The sequence below is a fragment of the Aythya fuligula genome, chromosome 4, assembly GCF_009819795.1.
Source record: "Aythya fuligula isolate bAytFul2 chromosome 4, bAytFul2.pri, whole genome shotgun sequence".
NCBI classification, from domain to species: domain Eukaryota; kingdom Metazoa; phylum Chordata; class Aves; order Anseriformes; family Anatidae; genus Aythya; species Aythya fuligula.
The window spans coordinates 45,252,460-45,275,604 of NC_045562.1; the positions used below are offsets into that span (position 1 = coordinate 45,252,460).

The 23,145-nt window shown below is 40.7% G+C and overlaps 1 protein-coding gene across 11 annotated transcripts in view; it reads left to right on the top strand.

Moving 5' to 3' along the window:
• Window positions 1-23,145, top strand: part of MAPK10 (mitogen-activated protein kinase 10) — a 114,332-nt gene that overhangs the window by 78,155 nt on the left and 13,032 nt on the right. For 9 of the 11 annotated variants that reach the window (XM_032187317.1, XM_032187316.1, XM_032187319.1 and 6 more), the window contains 5 exons: window positions 2,642-2,771; window positions 4,950-5,008; window positions 6,529-6,667; window positions 7,900-8,065; window positions 11,226-11,297. In XM_032187317.1, the coding sequence (XP_032043208.1) occupies window positions 2,642-2,771; window positions 4,950-5,008; window positions 6,529-6,667; window positions 7,900-8,065; window positions 11,226-11,297 (566 nt within the window). Of the gene's footprint in view, window positions 1-2,641; window positions 2,772-4,949; window positions 5,009-6,528; window positions 6,668-7,899; window positions 8,066-11,225; window positions 11,298-15,907; window positions 15,980-23,145 lie in introns of all 11 variants that reach the window. The other 2 variants (XM_032187318.1, XM_032187320.1) reach the window with 1 other exon arrangement.

Sequence of the window (23,145 nt, forward strand, 5' to 3'; positions counted from 1 at the left end):
GTGGTTTTTTTTTTTTTTCAAATTATTTACAGTTTTTAAAAAGGCAGTTCTAACACTAACATTTACCTTACAAAACTAGTCATAAACAGAATTTACAATGGAAGAGTTTATTTACTGCATTTTCCATCTGTGCAGCTGCCAGAGATTTGATAGTAAGCTTGGAGGATTCTTTTTTTCTGAGCTCATATTGAAGTAGAACTAAAATTTAATTACAAGGCTGGGAGCTGAATTATAGTCTTTGTTACAAAAATAGGCAACTGTATAAATTTAAAAAATAATTTCATAGTTAGCAAAGTTCCAATACAGTTTCCAGAGAAAGGAGCACAGGGTTTACATGCAAATCCACTGTCTTACTGGAGATCTTGAAATTGCCTTTTATGCTTGACCTTTTCACATCAGTTCTCAGACGCTCGTTACTCTCTCTTACTCCTGTTCCCTTGAGTCACCTGTTCATGCAGCCACTCTTCTGCCAGTGATGGAAGTTTGTCTTAAGAAGGCTGTTATATATCATCAGTGCTAATCTTGGTGTTCTGAGGAAAGGATTTTGTGGAGTGGGGATCTACGTGTGGTGTCCGTAATTTCATTGTAGTAAAATGCATAGTTGGCTGTCTGGAAACAAAAGATTCTCTCCAGTGAATAGCAAAAAGCATCAGTACTATTAATTTACTTGGTGCAATGAATTTACCTATTGATGTCTTGAAGTGGTTGGACACCTTCCATTTATTTGATAGAAGGCAAGAATAAAACTACAAGTGAGATCCTTGTATCTCAGAGCAAATAGTGCTGTACGAAGGAGTATCTTAGTTTTCTTTTTCTCCATAGTTGAGGAAGCAGCCATTACAATACGTAGAGGACTGGAAATGGATCGTAACACCTAGGGCTTAAAAAAGCTTTGTTTTTCTGATTTTAGATTGGTGCTTTTGTATCTCTTGCTTTGACAGAGAGAAAAATCAGAAAAATGATCAGAGAACAGAAACTGGGGAAAATGGTTGCACAGACAAACTTTTTGGTGTTACTGCTTGGTAACTCCTTTGATGATATGACATAACTAATGAAATCAAAATACATGAATAGAAAATGAGATGAAAGTGATTTAAAACATTCCTATATAACTCAACTGAGTCTTATGTGGGCTATTCTTTTTAAAAGCTGTTGAGTGATGAGGTAATATGGATTAGCTGAGACATTTGCCTGCTAAAGTATATTCAAAGCCTCTGTCCATCAATGATAGAGGTGAAGCATTTAAATATAGAAAGATCATGATTTTAAACTCTTTTGGCTTTCTATTTATTTGTACGTTTCTCTCTAAATTTGGGGTTTGAACTGAAATAGTTTCACTATGAAAATATTGAAATGGAACTCCCTGAAAATTTCAGAATATCTCAAAGGACATTCATAAGCTATTGGTTTTTTTTCCTTGTCTGCAGACCTTCTTAGGGGGAAATCCCACCATCCTGCCCCAAATGTCAGTAGTTTACTAAAGTATTCTTCAAAGTGTTCCTCACCACCTCTAGTAATCAGCTGCTTTTTTTTCAGGGATGTATTTAGTGTGTTCGTGATGTAGGAGTAGTGTAACTGGAAACCACGCAGGTGGAGGAGGTATTTCAAGACAGACATTGCCAAAGTTTTTTAAAGAGCTTGTAAATTTTTGTTGGCTATGTAACTAAGCTTCTGATGTATGCTTTCTGCTTTGTACATGGTCAGTAAGATGCTGTAAGTGAATGTCACTGAATGCCTACAGTAAGCAGGAATTAATTTCTTGAGAAAAGGGGGAATCGGGAACAGGATCTGAGGACTGTTAGTTGGAGAACATGTCTGAGAACTTGTGCTTTATGAAATGTAGAAGTTGGCACTTGTGTAGTCATATTGCAGCAACCAAAATAAAAGTGGTACAAACTCACAGGAGGTGAAAGGTTATCGAAATATGTGAAAGTTGTGCAAAATATTTTAAAAGCTAGAAGAGAATTTTAGAAGCCCATTTTTAAGAGCCTGCTCTGCAAACCACAGCTTGTATTTCTTCACGTTCTCAAAATTTTTAACTAAGCATATGCAACAATTTTTTCAGTACTAAAAGGAAATGACAAAGACATTTTGTGAAATTGTTCTTTTTCTAGGTTTGTAAGTAGAACTGGATGATGTGGTGTATAGGAATAATTAAATAATTTGATTTAATTAAAAATATCATAAGAAAAAGACAAAACTCATTCTAAATAAGTGGGAAATTGCTCACTGAGCCACCTGGTGAAAGTGTCCTTAATCATGATGGGAAAAGTATATGTCTCTCCACTGCACCCAGTGCACATTGTTGCTTTAGGAAAGAACTTCTCAAATCAAGTTTTTATTGTATTTTTATTTAGAGTTACGTAATGTTTTTTTTTTTTTTCTTCACTCCTTGAAAATAAATGTTAGCTTCCTATGAAACTAGAGTTCAGAAGCAGTGGTGCATGCTATACTCTGCTGATGTGGTGGCATATGTTTCCTCTTGATGTCTTCTTTTTTTCTCCCTGGACACTCTCTCCTTGTTCCACTACTATTCTTGGGGTGAAAAATTGGAATAATAGGCTTGAGGCCCAGGAATTTGCCCTTTGAAATGAAGGATATCCTCTCAGACGTATAACCCTTGTGTTTGTAATTACTGCAGTGCTGCATATGATGCTGTCCTTGACAGAAACGTGGCCATTAAGAAGCTCAGCAGACCATTTCAGAACCAAACCCACGCCAAGCGAGCATACAGAGAGCTGGTCCTCATGAAGTGTGTGAATCATAAAAATGTAAGTTTTCTATAGGAAACAAACAAACATTTTGGTTTGTTAGGAAGAAACCTCTTACGATGGATGCCTTTTTACAAGAGGGGAAATGAGAAGTAAAGTATGCTCAAGGGCTACCTTCTCTCTGACACTATTTGCTGGCATAGGGGAATGAGTTTATTGCATATACTACTGTAAAGGCTGTGCCAAATGGAGCCCAGCGAGTAGGCGGGGGGTGATGGAAGGGGAGAGAGCAGAATATGTTCTTGTCTACTGTTTTTCCAGAAATACATAAGTGATGGTTGGAATGCTGGCTCCGTCCTCCTGTCACTAGGGCTCAAGACTCAAAGCAGTGTTTCTTGAGTTGGAGTACCCAGCTCAAGTGTCACTCCTTGTTCTGGACTTCATCTGAAACCTAGTATCGTGCAGATGTGATGTACAGATTGTGCAAGATAAGGGGCCATCATTATAAGATTATTTTTAATATGTTGAAGGAAGTAAAGAACCCAAAACACTTGACCATTTCCATGTATTTGTACGTTAGCTAATAGTGTGGAACCAAGAACTCTGAAGCCACAACATGTTGCACCATTCCTTTTACTTAAAGCACTCTTGTTGAAATAAACAACGTTAGGAAGTCCTAGACTACCCTGCATTGTACACCCACCACCAATTGTATAAAATCTAGAATTTGTAATGAAGTAAAATATCCTTAACTGTAGCAGTGGACTTAGCTCTTGTCTGTATGCTAATAGCAACTTAGAACTGTCTGTCTGCCTGTATGTACACTTGCTGTTTTTATAATAGGTTGTGTAGGATTGCCCCAATGCATTGCTCAAGGGACTTCCCAAGGATTTCATATTCTTACAGTTCCTTCTCTGCTGCTGTTGCTGGATGCCCCTTCCTTTCAATAGGAGTGAATTTTTCAGTTAGCTACGTTTACTCTTGCCTCAGACCCTGAGATGGCTTTCTCATTATGCAGAACGTAGATGAGCTTGAAAAGCATAATGTAAGCTGAGGTTTGGTACTTTGCACCAATCACAAATTCACATGCAAAGAAAAAGGTTTGGCCCTAAAATGACAAAAAGTGGGATTTGTCACCTTTAACGTCCTCTGCCCCCACCTCTGGGCATTGACTTTTCCTTGTTTCACCTTGTCAATTGGTGTGTACCTGCCTCTTCCCTACTGGCATGGATTGAAGCTACCCTCAGTCAGAGCAATCCAGCAGGCTTTAAAAATGCAGCGGTGAGTAGTCCTCCATGTAAGCAGGAGAATGATGTGTTCTCACTTAGTTTAGAATAGACAGAGAAGAGCAGAGGACTGCAGAGTAGTGATACTCATTTTGAATATATGTGTTTTAAAATGCTGCATAAAAGCTGATGACAGTGCAGCATTTGCTGATTAAGAGTTTTGAGAAATGCACAGGAAGGTGAAGATTGTCAAGACAAGCCTAGAGAGGTGGTGTAGGCAGAGAGGGAGAGGTTCAGATGTGATCTTCGTGGTGGCTTTGCCTCCATCTCCTACCTTTCCCACCCACAAGAAGGAAAGCACGAGGAATTTGGATCCCTAAGGTCACGTTTTTCCTCTGTGCTGCCTTGCATGTTGCTGTCAGTGTCTTTCAGTAGCCCAGCATGTTTAAAAAACAAGTAATACACCTTGCATAACAGAAGTCCTGTTTTAGCCTAGAAAGTACCTGCCCTTTTGAAGTGCTTTTACTAAAATGCAGTATGTCTGGGGATGGAAACTGTGTCAGTTTGTGTGGATAAGTGCCCTCAAAGGAGTTGAAGCTATGTCAGAGAGAAGGAAGGTCTTCTGTTTACTTACAGTACGATGGTCCTTGATTACTTCTCTCCTCAGACATGCATTCTTCATATATAAGATAGTTGTGGCTGTCACAAGAGGACTGTTCCCGCAGACTGAGCTGAGGCTGGTCTTTGAACCTTTCACCGTTATCATTTTGGTTTATCATTCCTTACTAATCCTTTTTTCAGAAACCATTTCAAGTGCACCTTGAAGAAATCTTAGAGGTGTGAGGCATTTTATTTTGAATGCTGCCAGCTTCTTACTGAGCCATGAAGTGAGAAGTGCTGGTATAAACTGAGCAGTGGAAAACAGTTTGTCCTTTAACACTCACTTCAAAATGGGTTCAACTGCTTACCTTTATCACTTGTCTTCCTCCTTTTGTCTTACTCTGCTTTTCAGATTATCAGTTTATTAAATGTCTTCACACCACAGAAATCTCTGGAGGAGTTCCAGGATGTGTAAGTAATACAGGAAATAATTAAACTAAAGCTTTAGAGACGTAGGGCATTATAGTGTACCATGAACTCAGTAACTTGGCAGAATACAAAGGCTGTGAGCTCCTCTTAAAATGATCATGTGTAGACCACACTTTGGTAGACAGACACCCTACATTCCCATGTTCAGAGACTTCTGACATTTATAAGGTGCCAAATGTTGGGATTCCTAAGTACTGTAAGTGTGCAAAGCCTGCTGGTGAGACCCTTCTCGAGAGACTTACAGTTACTTGCACTTACCTTCAAACGCATGGGAAGAGGTGTCAGTAGGTAAAGGGGCCTGCTTTTGTGGTGTTAGCTTGCTTGGAAAATGATGGTTGTTGCACAGCTCCCTGAGTCATGAGGTTTTGAAACGCAGCAATTCACTCTGAAATAATTTCCCATAAGAGAGACAGATGTGAAATATTTCCTCCTTTCATGTTGGCTTTGTACTAACCTTTGACTGCCTACAATTACTTGCCTGGGGAACCAGTGCTAGGTGTAAAGGATGACTAGCATCTCTGCTGAGCATTGCCTATTGCACAAGCACTACTGTGCATAGCATGAACCTGCCCTGAGTGAAATTTTAAATAGTGTTTTATATAGCTGCATGCCTTTTATCTTTCAGTCTTTCCCATATTCTGTATGCATGGTATGGAAATGTATTCCCTTCTGTACTCTGATAGCAGTGATGCCAACAGACAGATAGCAGTGGCGAGTGTGGTTCTGGTTTTGGTATACAAGTCTTCTGCATAAAATTGTCACTGCAGACATGTACAGAGCAGAGGAGATAAGTAGTGCTGGGGAGAAGATGAGGCATGTAGGTCACACAGAAATAGAAAGCTAGTGTTTTCCCCAAAGTTTGAGAGCGCTTTGATGCCCTGTTATAATTAAGATTCAGCTGTGCTTATGAGAAGTCTCATAAGAAATGAGCTGTGTGTGTTCAACTTATTAACTTCTCTCTCAAGGGGACCAGGATAAGGTCCTGCTGAGGTTGTCAGCGAAGCTTATTTACCAGAAGCTCAAGACCAATTGTTTGTAATGAGAACTGAGTTTAGTCATGCAGTCTTAGGAGGGTTTTGGAGACATTTCACGTGGGGATGCATGTTTTAGCACCACTGCTCTCAGATTCCTACGAGTGCTGTGGTATCCATTCCTCATAATGATCAAAGGCCAAGTAGTCGTGTCATTTTGATGCTTGTGGCTCTTCTGTGTTCTGCATGGTTCAATTCTGTGCTGCTTGTGTGTGCATGTAAGGTACAGTCTCTGGGGAATGTACCAAGAAGGGCCCACCAAGAACAGCGTTGGTGCAGTGAGAGACGAGCACCACAATGATATGGTTGTGAGCCATTTCTGTGCTTAGCCACTCTCCAGCTATGTTATATCCAGTCAGCAGAAATCAGTGCCATTTTGAAGCAAGGAAAGGCTTTGTTACTCACTGGAAATGATGCTGTAGTTCTTCCTCAACACAGATGATAAGCTCATAACTTTGCTTTTTCATTTAGTTACCTGGTAATGGAGTTAATGGATGCCAATCTGTGCCAGGTCATTCAGATGGAGCTCGACCATGAGCGAATGTCTTACCTACTTTACCAAATGCTCTGTGGTATCAAGCATCTTCACTCCGCAGGAATCATTCACAGGGTAAGCAGACTTGGGTTTGAAACTTAGGGCAGCAAATGGCATCCTTATGAGGACTTGAGAAACCAGTTAAAGTATCTTGTGTACTGCGGATCTAAGCCCTATCCCCCAGAGAAATGGCCATACCTTTATAAGTCATAGCCCATCATAGCCCCTTGTCAGAGTAGCTTTTTGGCTGTTTTAAAAGTGAGATTCATTGTGAACTTTTAAAAGGTCACGTCCTTATTAATAATAGCCAAACAATAAGCACTGGAAATCACCAAGTACATACGATCTCTGAAACATATAGAGAAAGGGTATTGCTCTTGAAAATGCAGCTGTCTGCATCCTAATGTTCAGACTATCTGAACTGATGTTGTACAAGTCGTATGTGTCATCGTGTCATACAAGTATGATCAAGATCCAGCTCAATGTCATACAAGTCAGATCAAGCTCCACAGAGAGCAGGCAGAACATATGGAATTAATATTAAACATGATTTACGTTCACTGAATGAATGAAAAAATGAATGAAAAATGAATGAAAAGGCTGTGAAGTGTGTATTAAATGCATCCTCTCATTTTACTTCTCTACCTCAGAGCACGGTGTCTGCTAAGGGCGGAGCACCCGGCTGTGAATGCCGGAGTTCTCTACCTGTGCCTGTTGACAACAGAAGGAACAGTTCATGTGACTGCGAGCAGGAGGCAATACTCAGTGGATTAAAAATAACCTTATTCTTTATTAAAACGTGCTTTTACTAATATTTGTTTCCCTGTTTAAAAAAACAGAAGAGAAAATATTTCTCTTCCCTTGTGAAAGGAAGAGAAGAAGGGCTAATAAAATGTGTTCCAAGGTGAACATTGTTTAACTATAAACCAAGGTCTCCTTTCTTGGCATAAAAGACACAGAAGGGTAATAGACCTGGCTTCAAGGTGGTCTTCTGGGAAAGGATGAATTGAAAAATTCATATAAATCAAACAGTAAGGTAACTCCACATATACAGTTGGAATTTAACTCTAGTAAGCTCCCACCATCCAACTAAAGCCTCCGAATATGCCACACTAGCAACCCTTGTGAAGGATGTTGAGAGAAACAGTAGCAAGATTTTACCATGTACCTGCAAGTGATTTGTGATTGTAACTATTGGTGTCAGAGAGTAAAGTAATATTTCAAGGATGACCTAAAATATCAGTCCAGATCGCTTCTGTGGCTAGCTTTATGAAGTGCAGTCATATCTCTTCTCACTATCTTTTCAGGATTTAAAACCAAGTAATATTGTGGTAAAATCTGACTGCACGTTGAAGATTTTGGATTTTGGACTGGCCCGGACTGCAGGCACAAGCTTCATGATGACTCCATATGTGGTGACACGTTACTACAGAGCACCAGAGGTCATCTTGGGAATGGGCTACAAGGAGAACGGTAGGGCTGCAATTTCATAGCAAGTGTGTTGGGACCTGAAGTGTAAAGTCTGCCTTCACAACTGTAAGGGGCACCAGAAGGAGAAAAAGAAAATGTAACAAGAAATAATGTCTTGAATTTAAAAGGCAGGTGATTTGGAGCAGTTTCTTAGTGTTGGGTACTGCAGCTACTGGCTGTATTTGCAGAGTAATATTGGTGGAGTTATTGGCGTGGGACTGCAGAATAGTGGGAAACCTGGTCATAGTTACCATTGAATTTATCCAAGACAATCAGCCCTTTCTGAGCAAAATGCATTTGGCTTTTGTGGCTATGAAACAGGGTGTGAACAAGGTTGGATTGCTGAACGAAGTATTTGGATCTGGGTCTTTGAATTGGTTGAGGCAGGAAGAAGAGAGGTAAAAGCTAAAACAGGGAATCCTAGCCATTCCACAGTTCCTGCAAAACTAATTAGATATGAATTTCAAGAGCCATTTCTGCCTGTATGATACGTTTAACTAAAGTCCCAGTTTCTGCTAATAGGTTTCATGTGGAGAAAATCTAGATATAAATTCTGCAGTTTGTGTCTCTTTTTAATGAAAGAGTTGGAAAGGAGAGAAAAAAAGATTAAGCTAAAAACAAAACAAAACAAAAACATGCATTGGTACGTAATCTCTCTAGATGCAAATAGGGTTTTGCTCTGAACAGTCTGTGTGGGATCTGGATACCTCTCGGTCCCTGGAAACTTAGTGAAAAGTAGGTAGGCGGTACACCCTATAACGAAGCAAGTAGGGCAAGTCCACTTTCACAAAGGATGGAGGGGAAAACTTTAAAAACGATTCTCATTTGTACCTAATCTGAGTGTCAGGTAAACAAGGCAGGAAAGGAGGGGATAATGCATGGAGTGGAGAAAAATCTGCTGTGATACAGATTCTGCTGTCAAAAGCTACCACTTTGCTGTATGATAGACTTTTCAATGACAAATGCTTGGGTAAAACAGCAAATGTCAAGACCAGGAATTTATTTAAAAGACTCCTATTTAATTCATTTTAAGAGGCTAACCCACGGGAAAACTTTGACTAACAGCCAACAGCATTTTGTGAAGAGCAGTGAAACTGATTTTGGGAGCCAATTCTGTGACTTGAACAAGAACACAGGCATACTCACAAAACCTCTGCCAAAATTGGGAAGCCTTTGTATAAATAGTAATGTTTGTGAATTTACAGTACAGATTCTCACACGAAAATCTACAAAGGTGACAGTTACTGGGTGGATACTAACCATACAGACTAATATATTAAAGTTTCTTAAAGAATTTTGATGTGTGTCATTATAAACTTGATCTAGGCTCAGCATGCTTTACATTGCTCCTTACTCCAAATACCTAGTTTCTTCTGTTGTGAAATGAATTATTTTGCTTTCTCTTTCTTTCCAAACATATGATTATCTTTCTTGTTATAATTGTCCCTGAAAGGACAGAGAAGGCACTCAGTTTTCACATGATTAAAATGACAATAAGAAAAAGTTAGAGACAGTTCTGTGATGAAGTGCACAGCTGGGAAGATACTAAGAACGTTTGCCACATGTAAAGGTCCTGCTCAAATGTCCCTGGAAGTTAACAGAGAGGCCTCCTTTGACTCTCCTGGTCAGAGAATCTGGCTCAGGATGAATGGTCTTAATTGTGTTAAGTGAAAATGAAGTCAACAGAGAAAGAAAGCAAAACATTTGAAAATGAAGGTCAGCTGTCTGAGGAGCTGGTCTGCTTGGAGGCTCTCATCCAGCTCCCAGGGAAGGCAACAGAAAGGCTTGGTCTGTGTTTCCCTGCCCTGGCCTGTGCTGCCACATTACTGAAGCTCCCTTATTTTTTCCCCTTCCTTCGTACATTGCCTGTATAAGGACCGTTCACTGCTTTCATTTTCTTTCTGCACTTGGTTGGCTAAAGATGCATAATTATCACCAGTTTGCTGCGCTTCCTGTGGAAGGTCCCAAAACCATCACTCAGAAGAAAACTGCCACCGCCTCAGGCATGCTCCTGCTGTCCTGTGCCCCTGATACCTCTACCCTCCTTTTCCCAAATGGAGCATTTCACCTTTATTTTGTTGTACCAAAACAATGAGTTGTTTGTTTGTTTCTTTGGTTTGTTTTGGATAGCTTTTGAAGGTTAAAAAGGGGGAAGAAAAAGAGAAGAAACTGGCTATGTAGTTTGAACATGACTACAAAGTGAGGATTCGAAGCAGAGAGACATGTTTTTTTAAAGCATTTTAAAGCAGGTTTCCCCCTTCACATTGGCTCAAGGTCTCTTCTGTACATAGTGTCATCTATCTAGCCTTTTTTCTTGTAAAGCTTGAGAGGAAAAAAAAAATCCAACCCCACCCAAGTCAAGTCAAACAGGTAACCACACTTACTGCATCTAAATGCTGCAGGGAGGATCAGGAAGATAAGAAATATTCTTACTCTTGTTGGTACTTGTCCTCCAAAGAACTTGTTTATTTTAGCATTAATTTTGAGTACCTACGGAGTAAAAAAGCAGATTGCAAGTGTCACTCTGTGGTTCTTTGTTGATATGTAGGTACAGCCAGACACACACAGATAGGCATGTAGAGACAGGACGTCATGGCTTCTGACCCCAAAGCAGGACTTGTAGCTAACCCTCAAGGATGGTATTTATCCGTGCGGCCTTCACTTGAGTGAGTGCTTCTCTTTGGGACCTCTTGTGTAGTGCTGCAGGGAGACTCACTCCTGCAGGACGCAGCCTATAAACTGCCTTGCTGCAGGTGGGGTTTCTTCCAGACGATCATTGTCTGGGGGTGTTTTGTGCTTTTTAAGTTCAAAAAAAATAAATAATAATAATAATATTTTTTTTCCCACTGTAAACTCAGTGTAAACCATGGGTCTGTGCAGTTTTTTCTTTACTTGCTAGCTTTTTCCAGCAATGTTAATTTTAAACATTTTGCACCATTGTTGCTCACTGCCATCAGGCTGACTGACACAGCTTTTACTTAATTATTTTGGCTTCAGGTGAGATGTGGGGAAAGAAAAAAAAAAAAAAAAAAAAAAAACAGCAACAAAACAAACTGAACTGTTCTGATCACCCTGCTCTTTTTCCCCTCCTTTAGGAATAAAATGTCATAGTTAACTTTGCTTTTTTTCCTTCTTCTTCACTTCCCTATCTCTGCTGTTCTAGTGGATATATGGTCTGTGGGATGCATTATGGGAGAAATGGTTCGCCACAAAATCCTCTTTCCAGGAAGGGACTGTATCCTTGTGCCATTTGCTGCAGCTTCACCTATTATTTGTTCCTCTCTTCCACCCCTTCCCTGTTTCCTTGTAATGAATATACCAGGACTATAAAGATAGAAGCAAGAAATTGAATCCCAGAGGTACGAGTAAACAGAAACAGTGCACTACTGATACGGACAAAATTGAAAATGAAAAACAGATGCACAGAATTATTTCACACAAATCAGTTACCTTGTTTTAAAACCCATAGTCATTCCACTTCACGTAGTTCTTATGTGATACTAATATACAGTATAGAATACAAGCATTATGATAGCACACTAATAGTTTTACTTACTACTCTTCAAAGGAAAAATACGATACCAAAAAAAAAAAAAAAATCCTAATTTGGCTCATCTGGTTCCTGTAAATCTGTTTTTCTGCGTTAATGTTTTGGAAGTAGCAACTTCATAACATTTGTGGTGACATCATAATCTTTTGCTTGCTAATGCATCATGGATTTGGATTCATCTCAGTGCTGTATGGGCTCAGAACTGAGTCAATACAACCTTTTTCTTTAAAACAAAGAATTTGACTCACACAGTATAAAGCAACCGTATATCTGGTGTGGTTTCCAGGTTGAATGGAAATAAGATATTCTTAATGTAAAAATGAACTTTCCTTTACTTGCATGAGCTCTGTGTCGTAAGTTTAACTCTGTTTCCCTTCCATCTTGTTTTTTTCATCTTAGGTGATATTATTTTTACCACTTTTAAGGTGGTGAAAGCAATATTGGAAAATGAAAACAAAGAGGAGGTGTGTATTTAGCCTTCACTTTATCGCAGGCTAAGCCAGACAACCTGCTGGTGATGGCTGGGGAGTGTAGGGAGTGTGTATTTTGCCCATCAGAATAAAATGTAGCAACGTGACATGGTTTTTCCATGTTCAGAAACAAAAAGATTATTTGCAGCAGGCTGGCAGAAAGACACCGTGAAAATCTGGCATCAGCAGACACTGGCAGTTGGTGTGGAGAAAATCCAGTTTCTATAGACATACAGTCATGGAACTAATTAATATTTTTTTTCTGGCTCTCGAGTGAACTCTGTAGTGTTTGACAGAGGTAGGTCCCGCCTGTCCTATTTTCAGCTCTGCCGACTTTCCCTGAAAATGGAGCTCTGCCCAGTGGCCAGGTGAAGCTGCAGTAAGGTTTTACCAAAGGCTAGATGCAGAACTGGAGGTCTGCTGAGGAGGAATCAGCCTCGTTGTAGTGGCTCCTCATCCTATGGGAGCATAGACTGGAAATACACTGGATGCATGACTTCCTTACAGTAACTTAGAAAGATGTAAATCCATACAGACAATGGTACCTGTATGCAACCATTGTCCCGGTTAATATAAACTGAAAGCATGTGTTTTAAAAAAAAAAAAAAAAAAAAAAAAAAAAAAAAACACTTTATTAAAATAGTCTCTGGACACGTTTTTTGGTATCAAGAAGCCCAACATTGCTGAAGTCATTCATATAATTGACCCAGTAGGACGCTCGAGATGGGGCCATTCAGTCGCTGTCGGCTTGCAAGGAGCTAGCTGGTGTCCAAAACATAAGCACACCTTCCACCCTCCCGCAGTGTGCCAGCTAGCAATTGCCTAGAAAATGCCTTTTGTCTCTTTTTAATTGCCCAAAACAGACATTGCAAAATACTGCCAGGGAGGCTTCTTAGTCTGACCCTGTTTACAGACCAGTGTTCCTGCAAATCCTAGTATACCTTTGTAGTCCTCTGCCGAGCTCTCTTTTAAATTCCAGTATGCATGTTCTAATGGTTTATAGAGCAGATTACATTTAGTATAAGACCCCCGTGCTGTCTGTAATGTGTGTGGCATTTGGAGTGGGTCCCAGCAGCTACAGTGGAGATGATCTATTGCTCCTTTCCCTGGGCAAACAGCCTGGACGGAGAGCAGGTGAAGGACCTGAGAGCTAGCCCATGAGGATGGGGAGGACTGCAAAGCTCATTCAGCTGTGCCTGTGTCTCTGGCCTCCAGTTTCCTGCAGCACGTTTCTTGAATTTTACTCAGAATGCCATGATTTCACTGAATGCAAGCTGGAGCTGCCTATACAGCTCTGAAGAGCCATCTTCAACAGGAGCCTTAGCGAGAGCAGCTGTGGTTATTCCATCTGGGCTCCCCTTCATAGTCTTTTGTGAAGTCCCAGAGGTGGTGCTGAAGGAGGTTACAGGGCCATTTATTCAAGATGGCAAAGGCAGGTGGGTGTTTGGTGTCCTTGGAAAATGTGCTTGTATTTTGAAGTATGTGTAAACACTCAGGCAGGCTGATTTAAAAAAAAAAAAAAAAAAAAAAAAAAAAAAAGGAAGTTGTGTTTTGCCATTAACTTCAGAACAGCTTTGGGCAGCAGCCTAGTTTGTAGAGATTGGGGCAGGGATAAAAATTCACCATTTCTGGTAATCCATGTCACAAGTACTTGGAGAGATGGCTTCCCATCACGAGCTGCCCAAATTCAGTAATTTCACTTCAAAGACTCAGGTGAAAAGTTGTGGATTTAATTCATTAGCGGTCATTTTCAAGTGATCTTAAAACCTCAAGGCAAATAGTTGCAAAAAGTGGAGTTGTACCTGGAGCTGTGCAGATCTCTACATGGCAATGAATCAGTGTGCATTTGTTTGAAGTTTAGAGATATTCCTTGTGGTGGCGGAACATCACCAGCCTTTTTGAATATCTTGCTTTTGGGAAAAATCCTGAACTAATGGAAATTTTCAGCGGTTTGGAATTGGGTGCAAATGTTCTGAGATTTTGGGTGGGTTGTTTTTCTGATGCATGGAATACTGAAATGACTCAGAGTCCATCTGGCTTTATGCTGGACTTCATGAAACACCGGGCTGAGGCTCGCAGAGCATTGCACAGCAGTCTCAAAGCCTTCACTGGGGCTGCTGATGATCACTGCTGTGCATGCCTTGTAACAAACCCCCTGGCCTCCAGCTACCTGCAGTTCAAGAAAAGGGCTCTAATTTGACTTATTTCTAAGTGGCTCAGGGGGACGAGCAAGAAGGCAGAGGTTTTTTTTTTGTTTTTTTTTTTTTTTTTCTCTTCAGATATTGGATATATTCAGATGTTTATCTTTACTGCTTCCAAGTTGTGTGTTTTCAAAGTCCCTTCCCAAAGCCTGAGGAATCAAGTAGAGGAATACTGTCCACTCTGCAGAGGTTTCTGTTCAGCGAGTCACTGAGTGAACTTCCAGTTGTGCGTTGTTGACCACAGCACAGAGCAGTAACGTCCGAAGGCAGCCTCTGACATTGAAAAGGGGCTAATAACAGATGAACAAACAACTGCTTGCTCTATCTTCTCCTGATATTTTGCATGCCATTTAGCTTGTGATGAAAGCAGCAATAATTTGCATCTCTAGGTTTGCTTATTGCTTCCTAACAAGTAGCCTTTTATTTATTTCTCTACTTATTTATTGATTTATTTTGTAGTGATTAAGCTTTTCATATGCTAAGTAAAGCAACAGGGAGCCTTAAACCAGGCATGTAGATTGCCACAGATAGGACATTTGCATTCAAAATCAAATCACCTTTCAACTGTTGCTCAATGTAAAATTGCAGGAGTAAATTTAACCAAGCAGCATGACGCTTTCATTTTTCCCCGCAGCTTCTGGCCCTGAGAGACCAGGCTGTCCCTTTTTATGCTTCCATGCCCTATGGCTTAATCATAGAGCAAGGACAGCAGAGGTAATGTGGTTTCATGGTATTGGTGCTGGGGAAAACACCAGTTCAACGTGACACTAGATGGAAGGAGTTTGATTTTCATGGTGTAAATTATGGTTAGCTTTGTTTTAATCCAGCTGAACTGCTCTTCTCTGTACCAGGTAAACAGTCCCCCGATTTGCTCTGAATTTCAGTGCAGAAGGTATGGCTCAGTGCTTTTCTGTCTCAACTGTCCTGCTTAGAAATTGGCATTTCCTACCACGTCGAACAGAAATCTTAGGAGATTCTCAAGACCCCTGTCTCTGATGGACTGATGGCTGCACTGAGATCCCGTGGAAGTGAGCCAGCAGGCTCTAAAGCGAGCATAATGGTAGTTGAGTAACCTCAACACATTCTGTTCCCACCCCTGAATAATTGGTGGATGTGTCTTCCTGGGGACCCAGGGTTCCTTTGTGGCTGCTGCCAGCTCAGCTTCTGAAAATACGCACGGATCTCAGTAGCTGAAAGGATAAAGGAAAAGCAATTTGCATATCCTCACTAAATGCAAAGACCAGCATTCATTTGCAGTACAAAGCAGTAGAAACCTAGGTAATGAATGCAAATGAAAACTTAAAGAAGACAATTAATTGGTGAATTTTAATTATGAATGTTCTTTTGACACAGTAGCCAGCTGCGGGTCTCATTTGGTTTTCTGCATTTAATTCTCATTGTCTTGCATCCACGCTGGGGTAACGAAAGCTGGTGGAGTCGATTTTTCTCAGACCTGCTGCGCTGCCGCGCGAGGCACAAGCACGAGCAGGAGCGCATCGCGGAGGGCACGAGGCAGGCGGGCTGCAGGCCCTGCGCTGCGGTGGCAGGATTGGAGAAGTCTTCTCATTTATTTGTTGTTCTGTTTCTGTTTTCTTGTTTACCTTCATTTCATTTTTGTTTTCAGTTGACATGTGGTCAGTAGGGTGCATCATGGGAGAAATGATTAAAGGTGCTGTGTTGTTTCCTGGCACTGATCGTATCCTTCCCAGCAGCCGATTTGGCCTCAGTAGGTACTTGTGACCCTTTTCCCTCCAGCTCCTGCATGCCAGACTAGTCCATTCATACTGCATCTAACAAGCTGGGTTGAAAGTCCCACTGTGAAATCCTTGCAAGCCACAATGTCAATAACCCATTACATCTCTCAGTAAAAGCCTTACCTGGAGAGCGCAGTGAGTATAGCCTACGGAGAGGGAAAACATCCTGCACAGTTGGTCAGAAGTGCTTCCTGCTGATAGCAGCCAGTGACCAGTTGCTTCTAGTTCTGTTGTGTTATAAATGTCTGTTCATTAATTACGGGGTTTCTTGCTTCATAAATGACAGTTTTGTAAGTTCAGCTTGTGCCATGGTAGGCACGAGTCGCCATTTGCCTCCACATGATGTGGGAGATGTCCTGCAATTTAGGAAGAAGGTAGGATGAACTCAGGCCTTGCTTGTCTTAGCTGCACAAGTGGTGTTGAGGTAGGGAAGCAGGAAATGGCCTCGTTTTGGGGATTTCTTCTGCCTCCCATCACTAAAATTATCCCTTAAATTTGTAGCAGTTGTATGACTCAAAAGGCTAGGAGCTTCCTCAGAAACTTTTCTAAAGGACCTCACTCATACTTTTATCTAAGTCTTGTAGCCATTAAGTGAAATCAGAACGTGTTTTGGACATCAAGAAGCAATGGTCTATAGACGAAACATTTTACTTCAGTGGCCCAGCACTCCAAGCAGACTCGGTATGTATAATTTTCTATAGAGACCATTCGCACTCAGGCCCGAGGCAGCCATCACACTTCTTTGATTGGATGCTTTAAGAAAACCTCGATAGGAACTTTGTTATCTATCAGCTGGTCAAAGTGCACATCTGAAGCCAGTGACTCGTGCTCCACGGCCTTCACAGATGAGAATTGACCATGGCCTGCACGCCAGGCTTCCCTCTGATTAAACCCTGTAGTTCAGTAGGTGACAGAGGAGTTTCCAGGCACTGTTTATTTTAATGCAACTTTCTCTGAAAGCATGTGGTGTGTTTGTGTGTATGTATGCTTGCGTATGCGTGTAGTGTTACTTACTAATTCAATTTCGCACTTCACTTGTGGCCTCATTCACCCTTTAAAGGGTTCAATATGCTGATTAGAACATGAAAAGGTAATATCTAAAGAGCAGAAAATAAATGAAAGTAGGCAATGATATTTTCACAGCCTTGTCCAATATAATACTCTGAATTTTGCACAAAGTGGCATCGTACTGAAATTAACGCTCCAACTCCCCAGAGTTTACAAGTGATGGGAAGCACAACTCATCTGCAATGTGTGAAAGAAAACCTTTCACTTCTAAGTGTTAATGTAACTCATTAGCACTTATTTGTGACGATTTGGCCAGGCTGTGCTTGTGTTTTCTGTGAATATGGAATGATAAAGGTAAGGGGGGGGCACTGTAGCTCAGTGATGGTTTTAGGTTAATAGGCTGAAGTTCTGTAAGATACCATTTAAAGAAATCCCCAAATAAGTGCAAAAGGAATTGAACGTGTCTCATGTAGTGCTTTAAAAACAGCTTTGTTTCACACAGCTGCGTACTTATTAAAAAGAAATCACCCAAAGCCTCTATAATTAAACCATTACATGCAGTTTAATACTGCAGTAACCCCACAGAAATCGGCATTAGCAGCTGCTGATGTGTTTGACATTGTTCTATAATTGAGTTCACGTTCTTCATTCGTATTTATAATGTGTTGCTAAATTTGCACAACGCTTTATGCACTGCTCGGCTTTTCTTCTGCGGTTCCATTAGCATTTATTTGCCGGCCCGGGAGCGATGCTGAGCACCCTGCCCTGAATCAGCCACTTCTCCCTCCTGTGCCCTAACCAGCAGCAGGTTGAGATGGACCACCGTGCTGTCGTCTTTCTACAGCCTGCAAAGTAGATAATTGCCATTTCTGTAAAAGTCGTGGTTGTGTGTTATTTTCCTTCAGACGTGTGATGGGGTTGGGCAGCCATCTAATTCCGTCAGCAAGGAATTATGAGCCCTGGCAGCTTGGGGGCAGCATACTTAGGCATGTATTCAAGTGTCAAAGGAGCAAAAATAAATATGAATCTAATTCTTAAAACCACCACACACACACAAAAAAAACCTTCCTCTTCTACATAAAATGTGTGTAAAATGGGTTAGGACTGGCAGTGGACCAAAATGTATCAGCAGCTTGTGTTTTTTCTTCGCACAAGTGCTTTATTTCACAACCACGCTTTGATTTGAAGTGTTTAATGCCCATTTGTGTCCATCTTTATGCATACATAACTGTGAAAAGCATTTTTGAATCAGGATTGAATATTCATGAGAAACGGCTTGTCAGTCATATAGCTGACTTCAAAATGAACTGTTTGCCATTTTCCAGCAGTTAGGGGGTATAGATCGTTTGATACCATTTCTGTTTCCAGACCTAAATGGTCCATTCACCCAACTGAAAAACCTTTATAGCAAAATGCAGCAATCTCAGATGGCTACAGAAAATTCACAGGGAGAAAAATAGGAAATGTCTTGGAATAAGCGCAGAACAGAGTGCTCAGCTAAGTTGCAGCTCTGCTCTGTTCCTATAATCCATCTGAATTCACTGAAATGGCTCGGGTGGAGCTGTGAACAGAAGTCAGCTGCCATTCTTTGTGTAAACTCCTGAGCGAATGCTTTGAAGTGTCAAAGGTCCCATGGGCCTTGACTGATCACTGGAATTCTGATGCTTCTCTACCCGCTTTGGTGTATGGGCATGATGTAGTTTAATGTGAGCTAAAGCTTTTTTTCTTTTTAAATGTTAAATGAAATTTCTTTTCAAGGTTGAGGAGCAATAGTTCTGCTTACAGAGAAACTGTTATGATGAAGCTTGGATACACTTTTGCCTCAAGCAAGGGCTGAAAGGCAACCTGGTTTGTTGTGCTGGCTCAGGATCAGTTTCAAAAGCTGATTGTGCTGGTGAGCTGACTCTTAACTCCACGAGTTCCACTCAGGATCGCCTGCTTGTCTTCTCATACCACTGCATAAATGATCCGAAGGAGTTAAGTAGTTGCCTTAGTCCTCTCTATTTGGTGAGCTGCGTATTTGGTGAGGCATGGTTAGACACATTTATTTCTTCACTTGCTGAATGCATTTTGGACAGGTTAGGAAGGATCTGCCTTTGAATTCCGTATTTGGGAATGCTTACAAGGAAATAAGACATTAAGTGGAGAGAAGTAATATAGTGTGATGAATTCGGAGATGGCCACACAAGCTATCACTTATGGAGCCTTATCCTGTAACTGCAGTCACATTGCACATGTCACACAGATTTAGGCACAAGGTTTTTACACACGGTTTCACGGTTCATTTAGAAGGTATTTAGTAATGCTGATGTTTATACTCCTAGGTTAGGTACTTGATCATCAGCAGTGCAGCTGTGCACATTTCAAGAACGTAAGTGCATGACATGATACAGAAACTTTGTCATGGCCCAGAGTAGTCAGAGCAGATACTGCAAGGGTGAGGCCAAGTCCCTAAGGGAAATGGTGATACTTACCAAGGGCAAGATTGCAGTCCTACTCTGCAGTATCTAGACTCTCCACTAAGCATTGATTTATTTCTTGTTACATAAGCTAACATTCTCTGCAATGCAATGAAGTGTCAGCTAAAAAAAAAGTAGTCAAAAATTGTAATCAAGGTGTCATCATGTATATCCATCCACGGGGTTAATGACAGCTGCACAGCCAACATCGCTACCAAATGATCAGTGGTGATTTTTTGAAGTCATTTTACTTGTGCGCTACATGCAATTTTTATTTTCATATGCTCTATTGTAGCACATAAATAGTGATTACTCCTCTTTTAAGTTGCAAAATGTTTTCTTTTATGGTCTGTTTTTCACAAATACCCCATTCTTCTCAAAGCATTCACCTTGTCACAGAAAATACCCCATATTTTTTGTCTTGTCAAATGTTACCACTTTGTATTTCTTCTGTGTTTACTGTAAATTGTGTTGACATCTGTTTGTAAATTACAGGGCTGTGGGGAAAAATAGATGTCTGGCACTGACGTATCCCACAGTGAAGTTGCTTGGTTGGTTTTCTTGAGTTAGGGGACTGAGACAGAGAGAATTCCAATTTCAAAGGTAAAAGTGGATTGAGCTATCAGCTTTGCATTTGTTGCTACAGTTTGGTGTCAGAGGGAGAAATACAGAGCTGTTCAGGGTAATTATTCTAATTTGACAGGTTGGGTGCACCAAAAATCTGGATCCTAAGCAATGCAGTCAGTTTTCATTGGTGAAACCTGCACATTCAGGGAAAAAAAAACTCATCAGGCACTTCCATGAGGTTTTTGACATAGTAATAAGATTAATTTACCCTGTCCATCTGTTGTGAAGGAAGAGCCCTGTGACCATGTCATGTTCACGGTCCTTACATTTAAAAATAAAAGAAATATTGGATGTGCTCTTGTTGTACTCCTCTCCAGCAGAAGCATGTTAAACCAGAAAGAGCAAAACCTGCTCCAGCACAGTAAAACCAGTATAAATGTGCTGCTTGACAAGTGAAGGCGGGTTCCAGTCTGTTGGGCAGTGATTTCCTGCTGTCACCACTGCCAATCCAACATAACTTCAACAGCCCTGTTATAAATACAATAAAATATTGCATATATAAAATATCGCATTTTGGTAGGTAACGTGCATTGATAGTGCACAGATGTGTTTGAGAAGGATTTGGAGAAGAGACATTTTCATCAGTCAGTAACATCAACACTGGAAAAGCAGTGATTGGTCTGTGGACATTGGCTATGAGTTTTTGAGTTTTGCAACAGGAGATTTTCTGTTAGTTCTGTTCAAGTAGAGCTCAACCATCCTAGTTCAAACAGTATCTCCTGCAAAGTTGTACTGTTGAACATCGGAAAATCTAATTACTGACTCAAAAAAAAAAAAAAAGTGTAATTCATGTAGTCAAAATATTAGAAGGGGAAAAATTATTACTATTTTGAGACTGGCTAGCTTAAAAACAAAGACAATCTCTGAATTTTGTTTTTCATTCACAAGTTATTTTTTTTGTGAAACTGTAGAAATACAGTTATCAATTCAGAAGATACGCACTTCAAAACTTTATTCATTTTTTTAAATTTTAAGAAACTTCCATTCCTTTGCTGTAATTTTGTGTAGCCATCCTCATGCCACTGTTTGTGCCACACAGCAGCTAGCAAATGCATGTTAGATACTTTCTTTTCTCTCAAGTGCAGGTGTTACCATGCACAGTTGATGCGTTTTCCTTGATGCTGTTTTTGGGGCAAAGAATAGCTGCGGTGACTGGTGTATCAGGACATGGTGAAGAAGCCCAGTTATCTGCTTTGATCACTCAGTTACACAAACGCAATCCTTGTGGTTGCTGTGACCAATGCCTGACGTTGCAGGGCTGCACTCCCATCCCTGTGCCAGCTGAGCTGGGAGTTGCCTTCTTCATGCACCCTTGCACCCAGTACAAGTGCAAAGCTTTGCACTGCTGCCTTGAAGCAGGCCCTACATTTGCCCGTGCTCACCTGACAGCTTTCATTCAGTCCACACAGTATCACTTCCAGCCGTGGCTTTCCTGGCACAGCTGCCCCTGCTGCTGTTTTGTATTCTCTGCACTGCTCTGCAACGCACTTACGCTCTGGTTTAACGTGCCTCAGAAAGACCTGCCCCTGAAATGGTCAAGCCAGTACACAGGCAAGTGTGCCACTGGAGTACAAATCAAAAACGCCAAATGTGACTTTGTATTGATTTATTTTTTTTTATGAAGTACTTGGGCTGCTCTTCAAGCAGATATAGACCTGTCATTTTTTTTTGTTGTTGCATTTCTTTCATTTTCTGTTTAGGGCAAGATAGTTTTCACAGACAACACAAGATACATACAACTTTTGGAATGGGTGAGGGGGGTTGCTCTACATGAATATTTCTAGTTTAATAAATGCCTTTTTTTTTTTTTTTTTTTTTTGAAAGTTTTCACAGACCACTGCTGTTTTTAACGACTCTTTTGAGTTGGAATTAAAGTAATTCAAAACACTGATAGGGTCTTTTTAAAGCACATTTAAATTCCTTTCATCCCTTTACATGCTTTTGATTAGAAAGGCTTCAATTTTATAATGTATTTGATTTTTTTTTTTTCAAATAAGATATTTCAGGCAAACCCAAACTTAGTAAGAAACTTCAAGCAAATCCCTTTGATGGGTTTTCAAAGTATGTAAGAATCCTAAATCTCTGGTTCTTTAGGCTGGAACGCTTCTTTGAAAATCTGAAATAGCTTCTGCACCAAAAATCTGCTTTTTGCCACCTCATATTTATCTCCTGTTACCTCCATCCCATGGACCTGGTTTGTCTCTTAGATTGTGAGGAATTGTGTCTAGCGTGTGGGAAACTCCTCCACAGTTAAGACAGTCATGACAACAGTAATGTACATGAAGAATAAAAACCCAGTTCCTGCACTGAAATGCTTTAGATGCTTGTCTCTTAGAAGCTTATTTCCAGTATGTTCTTACAAAGCACCCTGCCCACATTTCTTAGCGTAAATGTACCCATGTCTGCATGTGCTATTCCCTTTTTTCATGTTATCCTCAGGTTCTCAGCACCGTGAATAAGAGCAATGTAGAGATGGCACTGACCTTCCAGTTAGTCACTTCACTTTTTTTGTTGGCGCGGTTGTTCTGAACGTGGCTGGAAGAGCTTCACATCATTTATCAGCTGGGTAATTGTTGTCTCGAGAAAACAAAAACAAAGGAAAAAAAAAAAAAAAAAGGAAGAAAAAGCTCAGTACAAATTGCCTGTAATAAGATTTGTTTCTAAGCATGAAAGCGTGTTGCTTATTAGTCAGTCAGAGTTTAGCAAGATAGCCATGGTGGTGGCGTTAAGGAGAAAGCTCTGTCTATGCCCAAGGCATTGTTCATCTACAGACAGTGAGTCCCGGTACATTCTTATGACATCTAACAAATCGCTTTTGGGGGGCTTCAGGTGGGTGGGTTTAGTACAATTATCACTAATGAAGTTATCCGGGAGAGTAATAGTGGCATAAAACAGGTGAGTAGAGGGCTACTTGTGTCCCAGGCAGAGCTCCTTTTCTATGGTTTGTGTCAGCTGGGCCTTGCTCTGCACTGAGAGAACAGAGGCCACACGATTATATTGCCATGCCCTGCTGT